The sequence below is a fragment of the Helianthus annuus genome, chromosome 7, assembly GCF_002127325.2.
Source record: "Helianthus annuus cultivar XRQ/B chromosome 7, HanXRQr2.0-SUNRISE, whole genome shotgun sequence".
NCBI lineage: Eukaryota > Viridiplantae > Streptophyta > Magnoliopsida > Asterales > Asteraceae > Helianthus > Helianthus annuus.
Genome location: NC_035439.2, coordinates 99,820,932 through 99,841,847, shown reverse-complemented (window position 1 = coordinate 99,841,847; position 20,916 = coordinate 99,820,932). Strand labels below are relative to the sequence as shown.

The window sequence follows — 20,916 nt, the reverse complement described above, 5'->3', positions numbered from 1 at the left end:
ATAGTGTCTCCAACATTGACGTTCCTAGCCGCCAAAGCGACCCTAGTTGGTAGTTTCTCCGAAATCGCCCTCCACGGTACAACCCCTACCTTTTTCGGGACAAAGTTATTCCATTCAAACATAAAATTCGGGACCGACCTCACTGCAATCGCTGAAGCTTTTTTGATGTTAGCGACCGAGAACGATACCGAGTTATCATGTTTCCAGTTCCAACAATCCGAGTCACCACCAACGATGTAATCGCACAACTTCAGTGTCAAATCCAATAGCTCTTCCTCCTCTAGGTCACTTAACCCATCCCGGATCCATACCCACGAAAAAATAACCGAGCCGGACCCCCATTGAACCCGATCCGAAACAGAGCATCTTTTGTTTTTTTCAAGAGCAAAAAGAAGAGGGCACTGGAGGTATAAAGGCTGATCACCCAGCCAATTATCTAGCCAAAATTCTGCCTTAGAATCACGTCCCACTTTACACCATATTGATCCACCGAGGTTAATGCCGAGACGTAAGAGGGGCTCTTGAATGCTGATAATATGTTTCCACATGCCTGCCACCGAAACTTTCGCCGGAATAGGGTTCCACGACCTATTATTATGATGAATCGACCAAATTACTCTTCTCCAAAGACCATCCTTATCGGATTTGAACCTCCACCACCACTTAGATAGCATGGCGAGGTTAGCGTCCCGAAGCGAACCAAAACCTAAGCCCCCGTATTCAATAGGTGCTATAACTTTTTCCCATGCCATCCAGCTCATGTAAGAGTTGTCATCCGAACCTCCCCAGAAGAAGCTCCTTCTTAACCTTTCTAAGATTTCGATGACTTTCAACGGCGCTTTGTACAAGGAGAAGAAGTAAGTAGGAAGAGAATTCAAAACCGATTTCAGCAAGGTAATTCTACCACCATAGGAAAGTTGTTTCGCTTTCCACAACGATAATCTGTTTTTGAATATGTCTATAACGGGCTTCCAGTTTCTCACAAGATTCATGTTAGCCCCAACAACTAGGCCCAAGTGTTTGAACGGAAATGAGCCTACCACGCAGCCCAAAAGACTTGCCATGTGCTGTACCTCCACCTCATCTATCCCGATCCCATACAAGGAGCATTTTGCAAGATTGACCTTCAATCCTGAGACCATATGGAAGCATCTTAAAATCCTGCGCAAGTTGATTACATTATCACCAGACCACTCCCCAACGAAGACAACATCGTCCGCATAGATAAGGTGAGATACCAAAGGACCATTATTTGTACACCTTAATCCTTTGAAAACTCCGTTCAACACGGCCTTCTTCATCATCCCCGTAAGGGCCTCCATTGCTATAACGAATAGAAAAGGCGATAGGGGATCGCCTTGTCTTAACCCCCGTGAGCACTCGAACTCCATCGTTGGGGACCCATTCACCAATACAGACGCCTTCGAAGAAGTAAGTGTAGCCATGATCCATCCTCTCCAACGTTGCGGAAAATTCATATGAGTCATGACCGAATCTAGGAAGTTCCAATTAAGAGAGTCGTAAGCTTTATTAATGTCTATCTTCAGGATCATGCCCGACTTCTTAACTTTTTTCATCCAAGCTATCATTTCGTTTAGAATCAATGGGCCATCCGAGATATTCCTTCCTGACAAGAAGGCAGATTGGACCTCCGACACGAGGTTACCGATCACCCTCCTGAGCCTGTTTACCAGCACCTTTGATATAGCTTTATTGACAACTCCGATCAAACTAATAGGGCGAAAATTGGAAGGGGCCGTAGGATCCTTTATTTTCGGAATTAGGGCAATGAAAGATGAAGCACAACACCGGTTAATGGATCCACTAGAATAGAATTCATTAAACAATCAGATAAAGTCACCTTGGAAGCTATCCCAATTCCTTTTGATGAACTTAAAGTTGAATCCGTCCGGGCCCGGGGCCCGATCACCCACACATTCCCATATTGCTTCTTTTATCTCAGTGACCGAAAAAGGCTGAATAATGGCATCCGCTTCGACAGCCGAAAGGGAAGCGAGTCCCAGACTGCTGATGGATGGCCTAACATTTAACGGCTCCGTGAATTGTTTCGAAAAAAAATCGAAGAAAGCCTCTTTAATGACCACCGGATCCGAGCACCAAACGCCATCAATCATGAGACCGTTTATGCGATTATTGCTAATATTAGAGTTAATGATATTGTGGAAAAATGCAGAGTTTTCATCTCCTTCCAAGGCCCACCTTGCTCGGGATTTTTGCCTACTATCCAATAGTTTCCTTCGATCCACTTCCAAGACATTATTAATACATTCAGCCCTTTCAGATAATTCCCTTACATCCAAAGTACGAGTTTCAGCCAACTTTTCCAGGTTACTGATACGATTTTTACTACTAAGATAAATCCCTACCGTTCTCACCCGTTCTTCCTTTATCCACGCTTTAATTTTATTTTTTAACCACCTAAGCTTCACCGAAAGAGCCAAATCCGCTGGCCCATTAAACGAGAATTCAATGCACCAATGTTTCACAAGGTCAAGAAAGCCGGGGATCTCCATCCAAGAGTTAAAGCACCTGAATGGGATATGACCAAAGTCCGATGGGGTAGTAGTTAGCATAAGGGGTCTATGGTCCGAAACTTCTCGGTTGAGTGCCAAAACCGATGCAGTTGGCCATTTCTCCATAAAGCCAAGACACACAAGAAACCGGTCTAGTTTACTTAACTTATCGCCACGATCAGAAATGTAAGTAAATCTCCCCCCACCCATTTGATACTCGGTTAGGCCCGCGGACAAAATAAACTGATTGAATGACTCAGCATTTGATGCAGAAAATTCCGAATTGAATCTTTCCGACTCCTCCCGAACTTCATTAAAGTCTCCCATGAATACCCACAACCCCTGGATCGAATTTTTAATTCCGAGCAACCTATCCCATAACAACCTCCTAACTGCAGCATCATTTGATGCATAAACATTCACCAGATTTATCTTGACTCCTAATTGAGGCAATGACCCCGATAGAACTAAAAACTGTCGATCCTTAATAACATAATCACATACAAACATACCCGGATTCCAGAGGCAAGCAAGGCCCCCTGATCTCCCTTCCGCGCTGACGATTTCCAGGTTAAATGCCGATCGACCCCAGAATCCATTGAACATAAAATTCGCCGAAGGACCTAGCTTAGTTTCTTGAATCGCCAGAAAATGAACTCCGTAAGAAGTTAAAATACCCCTAACCCAGTCAACTTTACGGGAATCCCGTACCCCCCTGAGATTTACCGATAGACAATTCATCTTAAACCGACAAAAACGCCTTCACCTTGAATAACATTTTTAGTTACTTCTGCAAATCCTTGAAGGTTCACCCCAATTTTAGATCCGACCTCAACAGTTGCCTGAACTTCCTCCAAAATTACCTGGCCAGAATCGAACGGGACCTGGCTCTGACCGGCTCCAGCTTCCGGTGACCCATTCAAGCTACCGGCTGCCATTCCACTGCCCGGAGCAGCCTCCTCATGCCGTACATTAACTTCTTCCATTGAATCTCCATACGAGTGAGAGACTCCAGCGTTAGGCCGATTTAGGTCAAGAGAGACATCACTTGGAGAAGATCCATGATAGAACCCTCTAATAGGTGGGCCTTGCATTGAGCCCGAGGATGGTGTGCTTTTATTTTCTCTGTTCCTCTTCCTAAGACCAACAATTGGAGTTGGGCCAACCTGATCCATATTATCTATTTTTTCTTTTCCACGATTCATAATATCCTGGGGCCCACTTCCGTATACGTCCGCCGCCTTTTCTACCGGATCCCCAAACCCATAATTAGATTCCTTAGGAATTGACGATTCCCCATGTACCTCATGCAAGGTCTCACCCGGCACCACCTCTTCCTCTTCCGAAGACTTTTCACATTCCTTCTCCGGCGACTGATCTGGTCTTGACCGGCTAGCAACCTCCGGTGACGGTTTGACTATCACCGGAGATCTAACTTCACCTTCTTCAGTCTCATTATCCTCATCACCATCAACATCATCTTGATCCGAGCCATCCGACGAACTACATCCTACCATCTCCGGCCTCCAAGCAGTAACTTCCTCCGCCACCCAGACTACAAATCTTTTGTTATCCCAATTCACCACCACAGTTTCTTCTATTCTCCTCCTAAGTGGAACCAACACCAATACCGAGCCTTCTGTATTGATAGCATCCACCCAAGAAAATGAAGACTCCTGAACTACCCTACCAAACAGAGCCCCTATCTGATCATACACCGAGCCATCTCTCAAAGTGACCGGAACCCCTGAAATCCGCAACACTACAATTCTATCGGTTGGCAAGTCTTCCCCTCTCCAAACTTGAAATTTGCTAAACACTTTTGACAAGCAATCCAGCTTATTATTCATACATTCCTGGACCCTCCCATTATTGCCCAAAGTGAGGAGGACACTGAGACCCCCGACATAGGATATTCCGAACCCTGTTAGTCCTTCGTTAGCGAGAATGTAGTGAAGATTATTCAAGGTATATAAATCCTTTACGACACCATGGATCGACCGATTCCTGCAGTGCAGGGGGTATTGTGAACCCCTTCCACCGAAGGATATTACTTTGGACCCTACATTGATTCCTTCACCATCACTTCTGAATAGACTAGCATAAGACCTTCCTTCCTGAACTGTAGCACCCCTTGACCCAACTCCCTTCTCTACCGGAGGAGCCCCAGTTGTTGGTTCCTTCGGTCTCCAAGCTTTTTCTCCCACTATCTTTGACGTGTAGATAAATCTCTTGTGATTCTTGTCAAATTTGGCCAAAGAAGCCGAGACCTTAGCCTCAAAGATTTTTACTTTATTCATCTCCATCAGAGTGAGATCAACATTTTCGACCCCTACATACCGAACAAAGCCAAAGGAATTACCTCTTTTGTCTTTCTTGCGGGCCACATATGCATCCGAGACATACCCGAAAGGCTGGAAGGCCTTCCACAGATCCATCTTCGACGTCCGGTCAGGCAAGTTTTGGATAAAGAATGTCATCTCCACCCCACTCCCCCGACTCTTCCTTTGTTTCCGATTATTGACCTCGTTCCAAGGCCCGTCTCCGCTTATATCATCCCCACACCAACCAGTGTCAAACTCCATTGAAACGACCTCACCCACCACTGAAACTTCCAAAATGAAACTGGCGATTCAAAACAAGAACCCTCCCCAAGCCCCTCCAATACAAGCAAACGAAGCAATGGCCACTCGACCCTAAGGGTGTTAATGGGATTCGAATCAGTCTAGCTGCACTATACTCAGATAGCCGCGACCAATATCAGACCCACTAAGCCCCGAAGAGACCCAGAAACCACTGCGGGAAGTGAGGGAAGAAGGAGGATTCGATTCTAGTGCCACGAAAGAAAAACGATCAGGAGGGGGGACGCTAGATCAAGATAGGAAGGAAGGTACAACCGATCTTCGGTCGATGATCGGGACCTCACTCGCTATTTCGGCTAGGCAGTCACCTGAAACCCTCCGGCGACTCTTTGTCTTCTAATATATATAATAAAAACTCCAACATAGTGATTGTGATTGCCTTGATTATATATTCATTTTGACATGTGTTTAAAGATATTATTTTGAACTTGATACCAACACATAAAAAGTAGAGGTGCATAGAGATCTGGTATGGATCTATACCCGGTCAAAAAATCAAAACTGGTATTTTATACCCGGTTATATCATACCTGGCAGAGCATAAGTCAATTTTATACTCTATGATTTGAAACCGGTTCTAACCCGTTTATACCTTCCACGAACCAACCTTAACCTGAAGAAAAAAAAACTGAAAAAGAACCGAAAAATCCAATCACTTTTTGTTCAAAACCCGGTTCTATACCCGAGCCGGTCATTGCAATACCTTAGGGGCGGAACCATAGTGTTCGGAGCCGTAGCACGGGCTACGGCTCAACCCCGTATTCTTAGTGTTTTTTTTCGGTTTTATACAAAGGATATCCCTAAAAAATACGAGTATAGAACCAGGTTTTGAACAAAAAGTGATTGGATTTTTCAGTTCAATTTTCGTTTTTTTTTTCTTCAGGTTAAGCTTGGTTCGTGTAAGGTATATGCGGGCTAGACAAAAAAATTACGAGGATACCCCTAACCAAAAAAATACGAGGATACCCCTAACCCAAAAATTGGATATTTGATACTAAAATCCTTTTTTCTTATAAACCCAAACATTTTACAACCCGAAAACTTGTAAAATAATTAAGCCCGAATGATAAAATAAACCCAAATTAACGATAACAGAATTGAAAAGAGACTCTAAATATAATTTACAAAGTTAACCAAGACCCAAAACAATATTATAATTGAATAAGTGATCTTCTTCTTATGGTGGAAACCGGAAAACATAGTTCTTTTCGTTTGGTTTATCGGGTAGTGAAGTTAGGTTTGGTTTTACCGGTTGCAACCGCAATCGTTGAAAAATGTTTTTCTAAATTGAAGTTTGCCAAAACCGATTTACGCAATCAAATGAGCCCGGAATATTTGAACAATGCTATGGTTTGTGCGATAAAAAAAGAAACTTTTGATAAAGTAAAAAGACGAGATAATTTACGAAATCGAATGGGCCCAGAATATTTGAACAATGCTATGGTTTGTACGGTCAAAAAAGAAACTTTTGATAAAGTAAAAGACGACGATATGATCGATGATTTCAAGCTATGAAAAAAAAATCAGGACAAATCTATTAGGTATTTGTTTTATTTTATTTATTATCGACTTTTTTATGATTACATAGTAAATTTTTTTTTTTAGAATACTCCTAAATTAAATTAATGATTAACTCCACCACTGCAATACCTATTTTTTAGCCCTTATAACAAACAAAACACAAGGGTGGTAAGAAATTTATTCCAAATTGGGCTTTTCCAAGAAATCCACAACCCACCTGAAGTGTTAGATTGGCCCAATTTGTTGTATTCCTACCGGTTAAGAGTCATGGCCGTGAAATTGGTCAAACCGTTTTGACCCGGTGGACTCCAACAAATCCGATTCTCCGACGAAGATGGAGTACAGGAATAAACTTGTTCTTGCTCCAATGGTTCGAGTTGTAAGTCATTTTTCCCTTCAATTTTGCGATACACCGGCTTTAATTTTTCTAGGGTTTTGTTTTGTATTGCTTTATAGATGTCTATACATATCATTTCTGGTATTCACAGTTGATATTGTTCCTGACTGTGTGTTTGTGTGTGGAGTTATTACAGGAATGATTTGAACGTTATTTGTACTAGATAATCATATCAAATTCTAAAGATTAAAATGTGCTTTTGTATCAAAGTTTGAAGCGTATAAGTTAATGTTATATTTAGGGGGTGTTTGGCCTAGTTTTTATTTTTTGGCTTATGCTTATATTTTAAACTAGCTTATAGCTTATTTTCTATCATTTGATAAGCTCTTTTTAATGTGTTTGGATTAGCTTATAGCTTATTTATATCATTTGCCCTTACACAAAGAAGGTTTCTTCAAATAAGCTAAAAAACCATCATCAAATAAGCTTATTCAAATTAGCTTATATAAGCTAATAAGCATAAGCTTAAAAAGCTAAACCAAACATCAAATTAAGCTTATTTTATAAAGAGTAAAATGCACGGATAGTCCCTGTGGTTTGGTGAAATTTCACCTTTAGTCCCCAACTTTTCAAAATTACACTCTTAGTCCCTGTGGTTTGACAAGTTGTTACACGAATAGTCCCCAAAGAGACGGAGGTTAGTTTTTCTGGTTAAGTAGGTGTGAAATGACAAGGACTATCCGAGTAACAACTTGTCAAACCACAGGGACTATCCGAGTAACAACTTGTCAAACCACAGGGACTATCCGAGTAACCTTCATCCGCTTTAGGGACTATCCGAGTAACAACTTGTCAAACCACAGGGACTAAGAGTGTAATTCTGAAAAGTTGGGGACTAAAGGTGAAATTTCACCAAACCACAGGGACTATCCGTGCATTTTACTCTTTTATAAAAAAAGCTATTTTAGTAATGGAGGGTGTGATAGAAATGATTATTACATTTTCAGGAGCTATTTTATTCTGTTGGACTAATCGTGTCATGGTTTAATAGTTAGGCTGCACGGTATGGCCGCCATTGAGCCCTCCACCTCAGCATTTTCTTTATCAATAGCGCCCTCCACACCGTACCATGGGCAATATTGGGGGGGGGGGGGGCTAGTGAGTGTCCGTGAGTGCAATGGCGAGCAGTAACGGAGGTTATGTGGGGCCATATCAATTTTTAACTAATAAAAGGGGGCACTGTTAGTTGTTTAGGGAGCTTTATCCCATTTCGTGTTTGTTAATGGGGGGGGGGGGGGGGCTATTGGTTGATGTTGGATGAGGTGGCGCATACGTGGCGTTGAGGCAGCGCAAGGAGCCCCTCCATTCCATACCCTGTGGCCTTAAGAGGGGTTAACTAGTAAGTTTATCTATGGAGACATATTTAATGTTAGAGCACCCACAATGTGGACTTTTTGCTCAAGTCCGGATGATGTGGTGGACTTGTGGAGGAGGTTTGTGGGTGGAAGTCTGAATTCACGGGCTTGTCCAATGAAGCCCAGATGGGGGTTTGTGGGACCCCTCACTCACACACACACATATAGAGAGAGAGAGGATCATGAGAAAACTCTTTCTTTGTGAGAAAACTGTCATGATTGGTTATTGTTTTTATTTTTTTATTTTATGGGGATTAGCTTTTAGGGTATAGTTTATTTGGGGTTTAGGGATTAGGTTTTAGAGTTTAGGGTTTAGTAATGGTTAAATAGAGTTTTCTCATGATCCCTAATGGGGAACACTAAAAAAGTGGGGAACCGAGGCGAACCGACTGAAACAAACTCTGATTGGACTCATTACAGCAGCATTGGAAACGGCTCGTCGAACCCTATAATATATATTTAGGGTTTAGCTTTTAGGGTCTAGCTTTAGCGTTTATCACGATCATAGTTATTAAAGGCGCGAAGCGCCCTCTAGGCGCATAAGCTCCAATTAGGGCCTAGGCGATAGGCGCAAAAAAAGCGTGGGCCCGAGAAAAAAAAGCGTACTTAAATAAAAAAATTAAAAAGTTCATTAGGGGAATAAAGTACTCAAAACCAAAACAATAATGTTCATACTAGCACTTAAAAGGTCTTAGATAACAAAATACTTAAAACCAAAATGTTCATAGCACTTAAAAAGTCTCAGATAACAAAATACATAAAACCAAAATGGTCAAACTTGAAAACAAAAGTTTCACTAAAGTAATAATGAGTAAAACTTGAAAGCCAAAAGAACTGAATAATCTTGATAACACGAACTGAATAATTATAATAATTCGAACTGAATAATTTTCTAATTCGAACTGAAAAATGTGATAATAAACTGATATCATCTGTTTAAAGTTAAAGCCCTATAAATACTGCAGAAAAAGTGGAAATTACCAATTAAAAATATAAAAAGCATAAATCATTAATTATGCATGGGAAGAATTAAGTTGCGCTATTATTACCTGGGAACTATAAGCGCAGTAAATGTGAATTGCCCAGAAAAAGCGCCTAGGCGCCAAAAGCGCTCACTTTTGATAACTCTGATCACGATGTGGTTCGACGAGCCGGTTCCAATGCCGCTGGAATGGGTCCAATCGGAGTTTGTTTGAGTTCGGGTCCCCACTTTTTAAGTGTTTCCCATTGAACACTTACTGAACGAACACGAACAAGACCTTGTTCGTGTTTGTTTGTTAAGAAATATATGTGTTCACGAATTGGTCATGAACACTTACCGAATGTGATTTTGTGTTCGTGTTCGTTTGTTTAGGAAAAATATAGAATTAGAAGAGAAACACATGTTTCAGTAAACCAATTTGGATTTATGAAAGGGAGGTCAACTACAGAAGCGATACATATTCTAAGGAGATTGATGGAAAAATATAGAGCGAAGAAGCAAGATTTGCATATGGTGTTCATCGACCTTGAAAAGGCATATGACACTGTCCCACGGCAACTGATTTGGGATAGTTTGGAGGGTCGAGGGCTACCTGGGAAGTATATTGACATAATTAAGGATACATACGATAGAACGGAAACTAGTGTCCGCACGCCTGTGGGGGATACAAACTCCTTTCCTGTGGAGGTAGGACTCCACCAAGGATCTGCGTTGAGCCCTTTTCTCTTTGCGGTGGTCTTAGATGAGTTGTCCAACTTGATCCAGGAGCCAGTCCCGTGGTGCATGCTTTTTGCAGACGATATTGTGTTGATTGCAGAAACTAAACAGTGCCTGAACGCGAGGGTAGAGGAGTGGCGAGTCGCTCTAGAGGGCAAGGGCCTAAGGATTAGTCGATCTAAGACTGAGTATCTACAGTGTGATTTCAGTGGTGTAGCTGATGACGATGACACCCAAATCACCATTGAGGATCAATTGGTCCCACAGGCAACTAAATTTAAGTATTTGGGGTCGTTTGTACAAAGGGATGGTGACATAGATAGTGATGTAACCCATCGCATACAGGCTGGCTGGTGTAGATGGAGGGCAGCAAGTGGAGTATTGTGCGATAGGAGATTCCCAACTAAACTAAAGGGGAAGTTTTACAGGGTAGCAGTTAGGCCAGCTATGTTATATGGAACAGACTGTTGGGCTATCAAGAAGACACAAGCGCGCAAGATGGAGGTAGCAGAGATGAGGATGCTGAGGTGGATGTGTGGACACACGAGGTTGGATCGAATAAGAAATGAGGTTTTTAGGGAAAGATTAGGAGTGGCTAGTATATCGGATAAGATTAAGGAGGAGAATTGAGATGGTTTGGGCATGTGAAGCGGAGGCAAATGACGGCACCAGTTAGAGTGGTGGAAACTCTTACTGTGGAGGGGAGGAGAGGAAGAGGCAGACCCAAACTGACATGGGAAGAGCAGATTAGGCATGATTTACTAGAGTTGCATCTTTCCGAGGACATGGTCCAAGATAGGACTTCGTGGAGGCGTAGGATTAGAGTTAAGGACTTCTAGAGGATATTGCAGTACGGTCTTAGGGGTATTTTAGGGACGTAGGTTTTTCTTATTCTTTAACTGACTTTACCAGCGATTGACTTCTTGTGTTTATGCCGAAATGAGGTTGTATGCTATTATACATGATTTACATTATACTGTGTCACTCTGATCACTTTCTTGGTATAGGTGACTGCTTTTTTTCTATATTCTATATTCTATATTCTATTTGTCTATATTCTTTGACTTGATGTGTTGGTATGTTGTTTGTCTTGGAGCCGAGGGTCTCTTCTGGAAGCAGCCTCTCTATCCCTGGGGATAGAGGCAAGGTCTGTCTACATCCCACCCTCCCCAGACCCTATAAGTAGCTTTGCTATTTGTGGGATTTACTAGGTATGGTTGTTGTTGTTGTTGTTGTTGTTCGTTTGTTTAGGAAATGCACTTGTTCGTGTTTGTTTGTTCATTGTAGGCAACGAACTAAAACGAATGTTGATGAACATAAATGAGCACAAACTAATGTTCATGATCATAAATGGAAACAAACAAACATAAACAAGCGTTCATGAACAGAATATATAATACATTAACACTAATCAAATATTTTATTTGTCGGAATTTTGAAGTATTTAAATAAAAACTAAAAACACTAATGAAATATCGAACGCATTCACGAACATAAATGAACGAACGCGGACTTTGTTCATGTTTGTTCGTTTAACGAAAGGAACAAAATTTCTTGTTCGTGTTCGTTTGTTTAATAAACGAACAAACACAAGGGAACTTCCCGCCGAACGGTTCACGAACTATTCGCTGAACGTTTGGTTCGTTTGCAGCCATATATATATATATATAGGTAAAGGGTACTGTACAAATTCCCTTATCGTACATTACGTACGCTATAATCTCAGCCGTCAGATCATTTTCCCGCAATGAAAATCGCATGTTGTTTTTTTTTTTTTTTTTTTTTTTTTTGTATTAATTTCGCATGTGATAATTTTGATGAAATAGCAGGTTGTTTTTTTGTAACAATTTCACATGTGGTAATTCAATTTCGCATGTGATAATTTTGATGAAATAGCAGGTTGTTTTTTTGTAACAATTTCGCATGTGGTAATTCAATTTCGCATGTGATAATTTTGATGAAATAGCAAGTTGTTTTTTTGAAACAATTTCGCATGTGATAATTCAATTTCGCATGTGATAATTTTGATGAAATAGCATGTTGTTTTTTGTAACAATTTCGCATGTGGTAATTTTGATGAAATCGCATGTTAAAAAACCAACATGCGACATTGATACAAAAAAACATGTGATTTTCAATGCGGGAAGACGATCTAACGGCTGAGATTGTAGCGTACGTAATGTACGATAAGCGCATTTGTACGATAACCAGCCCCTATATATATATATATATATAGAGAGAGAGAGAGAGAGAGAGAGAGAGAGAGTATTTTTAATGGGGTTTTTGGAAGTTTGTACATTGTGGAAAAAGGTGAGGGCTTTTGAGGAAAGTTCGGAAATAAGATGTGGCGTTTAGATGCCACTTTGTGGAGGTTTGTGGACTTCCCACATTGCAGGTGCTCTTATTAGAGTGGTTTAGGTTTCTTGGTTTCCAAAATGTTGGTTAGGGTTATTGTAATCATGGTTTTAAAAAACGGCTGAGGCGTGCGCCTCGAGGCGCGCCTCAAGGCGAAACGGCCAAAAAACGATGCTGAGGCGCGCCTCAGGGGGTTTCTACTGTTTGTGCGCCTCAGAGGAGCTGAGGCGCTAAAAAGGCTGCGCCTCAGGTGCGCCTCAGGGGTTTTAGATATTTGTTTTTGATGTTTTTGTGTTTTTGTGTCAATTTCAAGCAATTTCGGTCTTTTTTATGTGTGTTTTTGATTATTTTGATGAATTTGATGATGAATTTAGTTAGTATTACTATTTTTATAAGATATATAATATTTATATTTATTTTTAATTCCGCCTCGGGCTTACGCCTCGGTTCGCCTCGAGGCTTACGCCTCGTGAGGCAATATGGTGCAGACATTACATATGGGGAGGAGATTATTGATCATAAATATATAATATTTATATTTATTTTTAATAAGCATTAACTTATTTATTATTTTTCTTCGCCCTGTGTGTTTTGTCAGGGGACGTTGCCATTCCGATTGCTTGCAGCTCAATATGGTGCAGACATTACATATGGGGAGGAGATTATTGATCATAAACTACTCAAATGTGAACGACGCATAAATGGTATATTTAGTTTCAGTAATACAGTTCGTTTATTTATTTATTTATTTTTAACTATTATAGTTTTCTATCCACGTCTTACAAGATCATTGCGAACTCAAATGCACAAAGCTGTATGTTCCGGCCATCATTACATCTGCTTAAGTTGTAAATTACCATTTTAGTCCCTGTGGTTTGGCCAGAAATGCCACTTCAGTCCATATAGTTTTTTCTTTCATCTGTGTCCCGAGGGTCATTTTATCTATCTACTTTAACGTTAAGTCAGGGGCATTTTGGTCGTTATATTTATTCATTTTGTTTTTTCCTTTCGTTTACTTTATTTACTTTAATAAGAGAAAATAGTATGGAACAAAAGGAGTATGTGATTATACCTATTCAAAGTTTACGTACATTATCTAGGACGGAAGAAAACGTAGATGTTATCTTAGATTACAAATTGCTAACCTTAACAACTCGCTCAGCTTAAAACATAATAGCAGTCTCGCGTAAGTGTAGTTGTTTATCCCGATCAAGAACAATAAATTAATTACCTTAGTATACGACGTTAAGCATGCCACGTAGGACTAGCTATAATTTATAGCAATATTTATGACAAAAAGTGACTGACGTTTCTAATTTGTTTATACGTGCTAGATGCTATTGGTTCGACTGATATAGTGGAGAAGGGTACAGAGAATGTTGTTTTTAGAACATGTGATCAAGAAAGAAATCATGTAGTATTTCAATTGGGCACTTCAGATGCTGTTAGGGCTTTGACTGCCGCTCAGTTGGTGTAAGTTTCTTTATTTTATGTGTTATGCTCAAATAGTTTTATCCTGTTTCAGTTGTTTTATTCTATGAGAATCACCATTACAAAGCGCGAGTTTTACATGAAGTGCACCTGAGGCACACTTTTTTGGCAAAAAGTTGACTCTGAGGTGCGCGCCTCATGTATTTCCCACATTTTTGTGCAGCAGCAGATTGTTGTACAGCATGCTTTTCTGGTTGTACATGTATGCAATTTCAATATTAAAACATATATTAAGCTTATTTGTGTCTAAATATTGGGTACATTATGTTAGAAACCTATAGGAAATATATAAAAGTATAATATAATTATTTGCGTTTCGGTTTTAGAACTTGTTGCTTTTGTGCGCTTCTTGCTTTTTAAAACTAAGGTCGAAAGTTTGCCTTACATCCCATGAAGTTACATGTAAAGCCACCATTACTCTCCAAATAGACAAGGCTACTTCACATAGTTTTTTTATTTAAGTCGAAATTTGTAGTTGGAATAGGAAATGGAAATCAAATATCAGTTATTAAAAAGGCGGATGCATTCAAATGGTTAAAGCATTTATATCGTAAATTTTAGTTTCAAATGCAGTTGCAGGCAATTGTAATATAAATCATAGCTCATTAAAGTTTTGACAAAAAAATATGGAATTTATTTTCTACTACCGGTGGTGTAAAAATCGGGATTAATTGGTAATCGGTTGTCTACTGATTCGATTTCACCTAATCGGACCAAAAAATCGGTAAGCGGTCCTAATCGGTGCAAATCGGTCCTTTTGTTTTTAACCTGTTAACCAGAGTTCCACACCCGATCCATGGATCCATGAACTATTATGTCAATGTTTGAATTTTTAATTACTTGATTTGTTTTGTTAACATTTAAGTGTTTATGTTTAAATTATACTATGTGAACTTTAAAGTATTATATTGCTATCGATGAGTGTGTGTGTGTGTGTGTTAGGGGCGTGCATGGGTAGGTTTGGGTCAGTTTTGACCTAAAAGCATAACCACAACTGAGATGTCGGTTAATGATTAAGCATAACCGTAACTGATCGGTTATGGCAGTTATGGTTAATCGGTTTTGATGGTTATAGTGGTCGGTTATGAGTCGGTTAATCGTGAATTTGGGTCTAGCTAAAATTAGCTCAAAGAATATAATCGGGCATTATTTGGAACAAAATGTTTGGGCTTTAAATTTTTTTGCCACGGTAAAAATTGTTATTAGACATTTATATATATTACATAGCATTGTAAAATACATATAATCTATAAGATTATAGATTAACTGTGACTATACTAGTATGCGGGTTGGTTCGGTTATGGAACAATGGAAAACCATAACCGACCCATGTATATCGGTTTTCAGAAAATCGTTAACCGACCCTTTGGTTTTCTATGCGATTCGGTTTTTTTGGTTTGGTTAATTCGGTTATGGGTCGGTTCATTCGGTTCTATGCACACCCCTAGTGCGTGCGTTAGAATTCAGATGTTTTTAGTTTACTTTACTTTTTCAAACCCTTTTTTGTTTCTTAACTTTCAACAATAGTTTAAACCGTTAGATGTCAACTGCATTTCTTCACACAGGTGTAAAGACGTTGCAGCTATAGATATCAACATGGGTTGCCCCAAGGCCTTCTCGATCAGTGGAGGAATGGGAGCCGCACTATTAAAGAAACCCGACCTCATCCATGATGTATGCAAGTCATGATATTATTATTTTAATAAATATAATTGATAGCTGACCATTCAAAAACTCAAATTTTCAATCCAGATCTTGACAACATTAAAGAGGAACTTGTGTATACCAGTAACATGCAAAATACGCCTGTTAAGTTCAACTCACGACACTGTAGAATTAGCTCGAAGAATCGAAAAAACCATGGTGTCCGCTATAGCTGTCCATGGAAGGTAATAATAATATATTATTTATGTGCTAAAGTGATAAAATTCGTTGTTGATTTTAACTATTTGGTAATATAGTTTATATTTCTTGTTAAGTGACTTGCAGAAGAGTTGCAGATAGACCAAGAGATCCTGCTAATTGGAGTGAAATTGCAAGTGTTGTAGACGCTCTTTCTATTCCGGTCATCGCAAATGGTGATGTATTTGAGTATGAGGATTTTGAGCGCATTCGGGCCGTGACGGGTAGGGAAGCAATTATTTACTAATTCACTAATCAAGTTTGTTTTGTGCGAAAATGCTTTTGCTAATGACTTTTTGTTGCAGGCGCCTCGTCTGTGATGGTTGCTAGAGGTGCGCTTTGGAATGCTTCTATTTTCGATCCCGCAGGATCACCCGTTGAAGACGTAAAAAGAGAATATGTCCGAAAGGTATATGGTCAGATATTCACGTATGTTAACTTTTTTAGAAATTAAAAATAAAAATTAATCTGTTTAATGACTCTCGAACATAGTTGTTAATAGCGCTCATAGCAAGCGCTATAGCGGATAGTGTAGCGAAGCGCTCATTCATCTCTATCTGATTTCGGCGCCTCCATAGTAAATAGCGGGATTTTAGGTTTTTTTGTTTTAATATAAATAGCGATAAAATATATGTATACACCATCATCATACTTGGTAAATCCCACCAATAGCAAAGCTAAGGTAGGGTCTAAAGAGGGTAAGATGTAGACAGCCTTACCCGATAAAGTATATGTATAAAATAGCTGGATTTTAGGTTTTTTGTTAAATATACATATAGAAACACCGTATTTGGATATAAAATATTTCTAAAATTTTCTTCTAAGTGTATTGCTAAACATAAAATAGCGACCGCTATTTCATCGCTATTGCTACGTAGCGTATAGGTTGCTTGTCTCTGTCGCTGTTAGCTATTAACAACTGTGCTCTAGATTGATTTTTTGTTTATATATATATATATATTTGGTTTCAGAGCATTTTATGGGATCATGATATCAAAAGCACTAAGTACACATTGAAAGAGATGATAATGCATTATACTTCTTTGGAGCTTCCGGAAGGAAAGGCTGTGACCAAATCAGAAAACTTGGCCGATATCGCGTATGTCATAAGTTAACGGGTCAAAATTGTCACCTCTAATATCTGAACTATTTTTATTTTATTTTAATCCGGAAAACTCAGTTTGTGGTGTTGATCTGGTTAATTTCAGGCGTGTTTATGGGGAAGAAAAGTATTATGAATCTATCATCAACACAAAGCGATTGGGAGTTGCAGTTGGATCAATCCATGCTTTGAATGGAAAGATGGCAATTTGAGTTTTACTTTGCATTATGCGGTTTTAGCGCCTCTCCCTTTCTCTATATATAATGTGGTGTAGATTTTTTATTTGTAAATGTAAATTTTATGCTTCTAGCCTCCAACCTGAAGGATCATGCTTAATGCTGGCTTGAACTGGATTTGTAGGAGCCACAAATTTTGGTCAATTTATATATTGTTGTAGGTGACATCTTGGCTTGAGCTGGATTTGTAGGAACCACATATTCTGGTCAATGGGGACTTCAACCTTTTATATATTGTTACCAGTGACATCTACTCATCTTATGTTTTACATGTATTTTTATTTGTGTTTAAATATATATTCGTTGAATCGGACGCATGTAACTATCAGATATGTAGATTGCATAAAAAATTATATGCAAGTTGCATAAAAAAAATTAGTAACATAATCTTCTTACCAGTGTCGTGACTATGTGGGTAAGATACTAAGCTCCCCTGTTCTTCACTCTTTGTAGGTATTTATTAATCTAATTAACAAATTGTTATGTTATATCATTTACATGTAATTTGGGTAATTTTTTTTTTTCACATTTGATGTTCTGTTTTAATTTTTCAGTGTGAAAACTTTATAACTTTACGTTACATCTATCTAAAGTCGCTTCCATATCCTTTTCTAATTTTTGTTTGACGAAATTAATGCCCGGTGATTCGTGATCATGAGATTTGACTTAACTAACTGATGAATTGACAGTGTTTGTCTGTGTATTGATCCATCTCATGATCATCGCTAGAGAGGATTTGGTTGAAGATATTATTATAGTTTTTTTTAAATCTTTAAGTTTTAAACTTTTGGAGTATGATATTTTTACGGGTTATTGGATTTTAATAACCCTAAGTTTCATCTGTTGGCCGATAATAATCTCAATTCTAAAAATTCCCTCCAACGATCCTTACTTGTAAGAATTTGGCATCCATCGATCCTTTGTAAACTGCAGGTGCACTTAATTTAATTAAGGAGGCTACAGGTGCACATGAATCTATTGAGGAAGCCAAATTCTTATATATTATAAAAGGATCAATAGTGGCCAAATTCTTACAAGTTGAGATCGTTGGATGGAATTTTGAAGTTGGAATTATTATCAACCAACAAGTGAAATTTAGAATATTATTAAAATCCAATAACCCTATTTTTACCGCTAAATTAGCGTGTTTATGATTACTGTTGTTATTTTGAGATATAAATATTATAAGGGTTATTGAATTTTAATAATCTAAATTTTCACTAGTTGGCCGATAATAATCCTAACTTCAAAAATTCTCTTATCCAATTTGTAAGATTTTGGCCCCACCGAGCTATAGATTTACTCAGGCTGCAGTTGCCTTTTAACAGATTTGATAAATAAAGACTTGTGAAACTGAAATGTTCAACTTCTAATTCTTATTTCTTAAGATCTTAGGACCAAACGAGGATCAAGAAGTGACGCTAAGCGTATTTCAAGAAGTGACGCTAAGTGTATTTCAACAATACCTAGCAAATCTAAACAGGATTATCATGATTTTACATTTCATATGGAATCATTGAGCTGTAAAAATAGGCGTATGTAACTTCACTCTATTAAATTGGTATACATCTTGACCAACCCTAGACTTGGCCTTTCATGAACCTATAAAATGTTCATATATTTTCAACAAAATTTATAGTTTGTCAAAAGTTGTAATGAAAATGTTACACTATCATATAATTGATACCAATTGTGTATTATGTTACTTTTCAAAAAAAAATTGTGTATTATGTTATTGAGTCCTAAAACATTAAAGAATACATTTTATTGTCTTATTAACGTTATTATTTTTCTAACTCCTTTGGGGTACACAGAACCCATCCTGAATATCCCCTTCAGGATGAAACTTTGGCTTGGTAACGATGGCACGAAACAAGCCCCAATCATCCTGACCCCTCCATCTCGATTTATACCATTTTGCTCTTCACAATCCATCCTGGACCGACATCTCTTTCATCCTCATCCCCTCCATCCTAAGCGACGCTCATCCTGCATCCCAAAGACCATTCCGAGCACCTTGAGAAACAACAATCCAACAAAACATATAAAGTAAAGACGTTGACTAGATTTGGTTATATTAATGCATCAACCACTATTCAACAAACTCACCATGTGTTGACAACTCTCTTTCTCTTTCATGCATACACGGGGAATACACGTAAAACCCTACATGTTTTATTTTATATTTCTTGTGCAACTCATAACGGCTTATCATTTTACTACAAGTTGGATTAATTTATTATCCTTTTTCATCATTAATCTCTCTGAATAAGCACAACAATAAAACAGCCAAGTCTTCTTAGATTAATATAAGATACTGACTGACTCTTGCTATTTGGAAGTGTCCAAAATACTTGATATTTTATTGACTAATCTTCCATAGCAAATAAATATACGTGAACACGTATCATAATTTTGTAAGCCTAAGATTTCTTTTTCGGCATATTTTATTTCTTAATTTAAAAAAAAATAATAGTAATAAAACATATCCTAATCTTAAAAGGCCTAACTTTCATGTCAGGTAACGTCAATAGTGAACTTATTACTGCCAAGTATTTCTTAAGGGGACATCTTGTTGTAAGCGGTTCTTTTTCGGCATATTTCATTTCTTAATTTAAAAAAAAAAAATAGTAATAAAACATAGCATAATCTTAAAAGGCCTAACTTTCATTTAAGGTAACGTCAATAGTGAACTTATTACTGCCAAGTATTTTTTAAAGGGACATCTTGTTGTAAGCGGTATACTCCACAACTAAATAGTTGGAATTCAAATCCTAAAGAATAGAGCTTTTGATGTTTCATCCTACAAACCAAGAATTGTTGAAAAAAATAAAATTATTGCCCAATAGACTTTTTGAACGAAGATTTTGCTTGTTTAAGCTCTGTACTTTTTGAGCTTTGACTAATTTTCCAAGTAGCTAACTACTCGACTCATTTACACCAGAGTAAAGTTTATAAAAATTGCTAAAAAATGTAAATCAAAATCATATTTTTTTTTAAATAACTACGCCTTAAATAACACAATTAAACCCACAACTAGTAAAATTATACAAAAAAGAAGGCTTACCCAAAACAATTTGACTGTGTCCAAGGCACAAAAAAAATCCAAGTTTGTTTCAGCTTGTGACTTTCAACTAATTACGTTTCAAAGTTTTCATTCTTTTTAGGAATAATTGATTTTAATAATTCAAACTATTAGCCGTTGGTTAGGAAGGATCCCAATTTCAAAATTAACTAGTGATGGTCCTACTAATAGACAACTGTATTATTTAGGAAATCTCAACCAAATCTGTTATATTTGTTAATGTGAATATCTTCTCTAGGTTAGGAGATTCTATGTACATTATATATTCTATTGTTATGATCAATGAGAAGGCAAGCAGTTTATAATCTTTCATGGTATCATATACCTAGTCGGTCCCCCCCCCACCTTCTGTCTGCGCCGTTTCTTCCCTTCTCTCCGTCACCATGTCTTCGTCAACCCCTCACCCCGCAGTCACAGTAACATCCATCAAGAACCTCATCCCTGTAACCTTGCACATCGAAACGGGTCATTACACAACCTGGTCAGAGATGTTCAAAATACAATGCAAAGCACATCTCGTCTTTGATCATCTTCAACCCAAATCTGTTACCGAGACCGCGTCATCCTCTAACACGACAAAAGATAAAGCAAAAGAAA

General features: G+C 38.4%; 2 protein-coding genes across 3 annotated transcripts; one reads left to right on the top strand and one right to left on the bottom strand.

Annotated features, from left to right (window-relative positions):
• Nucleotides 1-1,847: 1,847 nt before the first annotated feature.
• On the bottom strand, nucleotides 1,848-3,275 carry LOC110866714. The gene has a single exon (XM_035974945.1). It carries the CDS (start codon nucleotides 3,273-3,275, stop codon nucleotides 1,848-1,850), a length of 1,428 nt encoding a protein of 475 aa, XP_035830838.1.
• A 3,606-nt stretch (nucleotides 3,276-6,881) lies between these two features.
• Nucleotides 6,882-17,483, top strand: LOC110868125 (tRNA-dihydrouridine(20) synthase [NAD(P)+]-like). 2 transcript variants are annotated; one of them, XM_022117214.2, is made up of 9 exons: nucleotides 6,882-7,076; nucleotides 13,102-13,207; nucleotides 13,838-13,976; nucleotides 15,560-15,668; nucleotides 15,747-15,883; nucleotides 15,984-16,120; nucleotides 16,202-16,305; nucleotides 16,868-16,995; nucleotides 17,105-17,483. In XM_022117214.2, the coding sequence occupies exons 1-9, from the start codon at nucleotides 7,032-7,034 to the stop codon at nucleotides 17,208-17,210; spliced, it is 1,011 nt and encodes a 336-aa protein (XP_021972906.1). In that variant the 5' UTR covers nucleotides 6,882-7,031; the 3' UTR covers nucleotides 17,211-17,483. The 2 variants fall into 2 exon arrangements, with proteins under 2 accessions (XP_021972906.1, XP_021972907.1); XM_022117215.2 differs by having other exon boundaries at nucleotides 16,868-17,014; nucleotides 17,105-17,241.
• The last annotated feature ends 3,433 nt before the right edge of the window (nucleotides 17,484-20,916 follow it).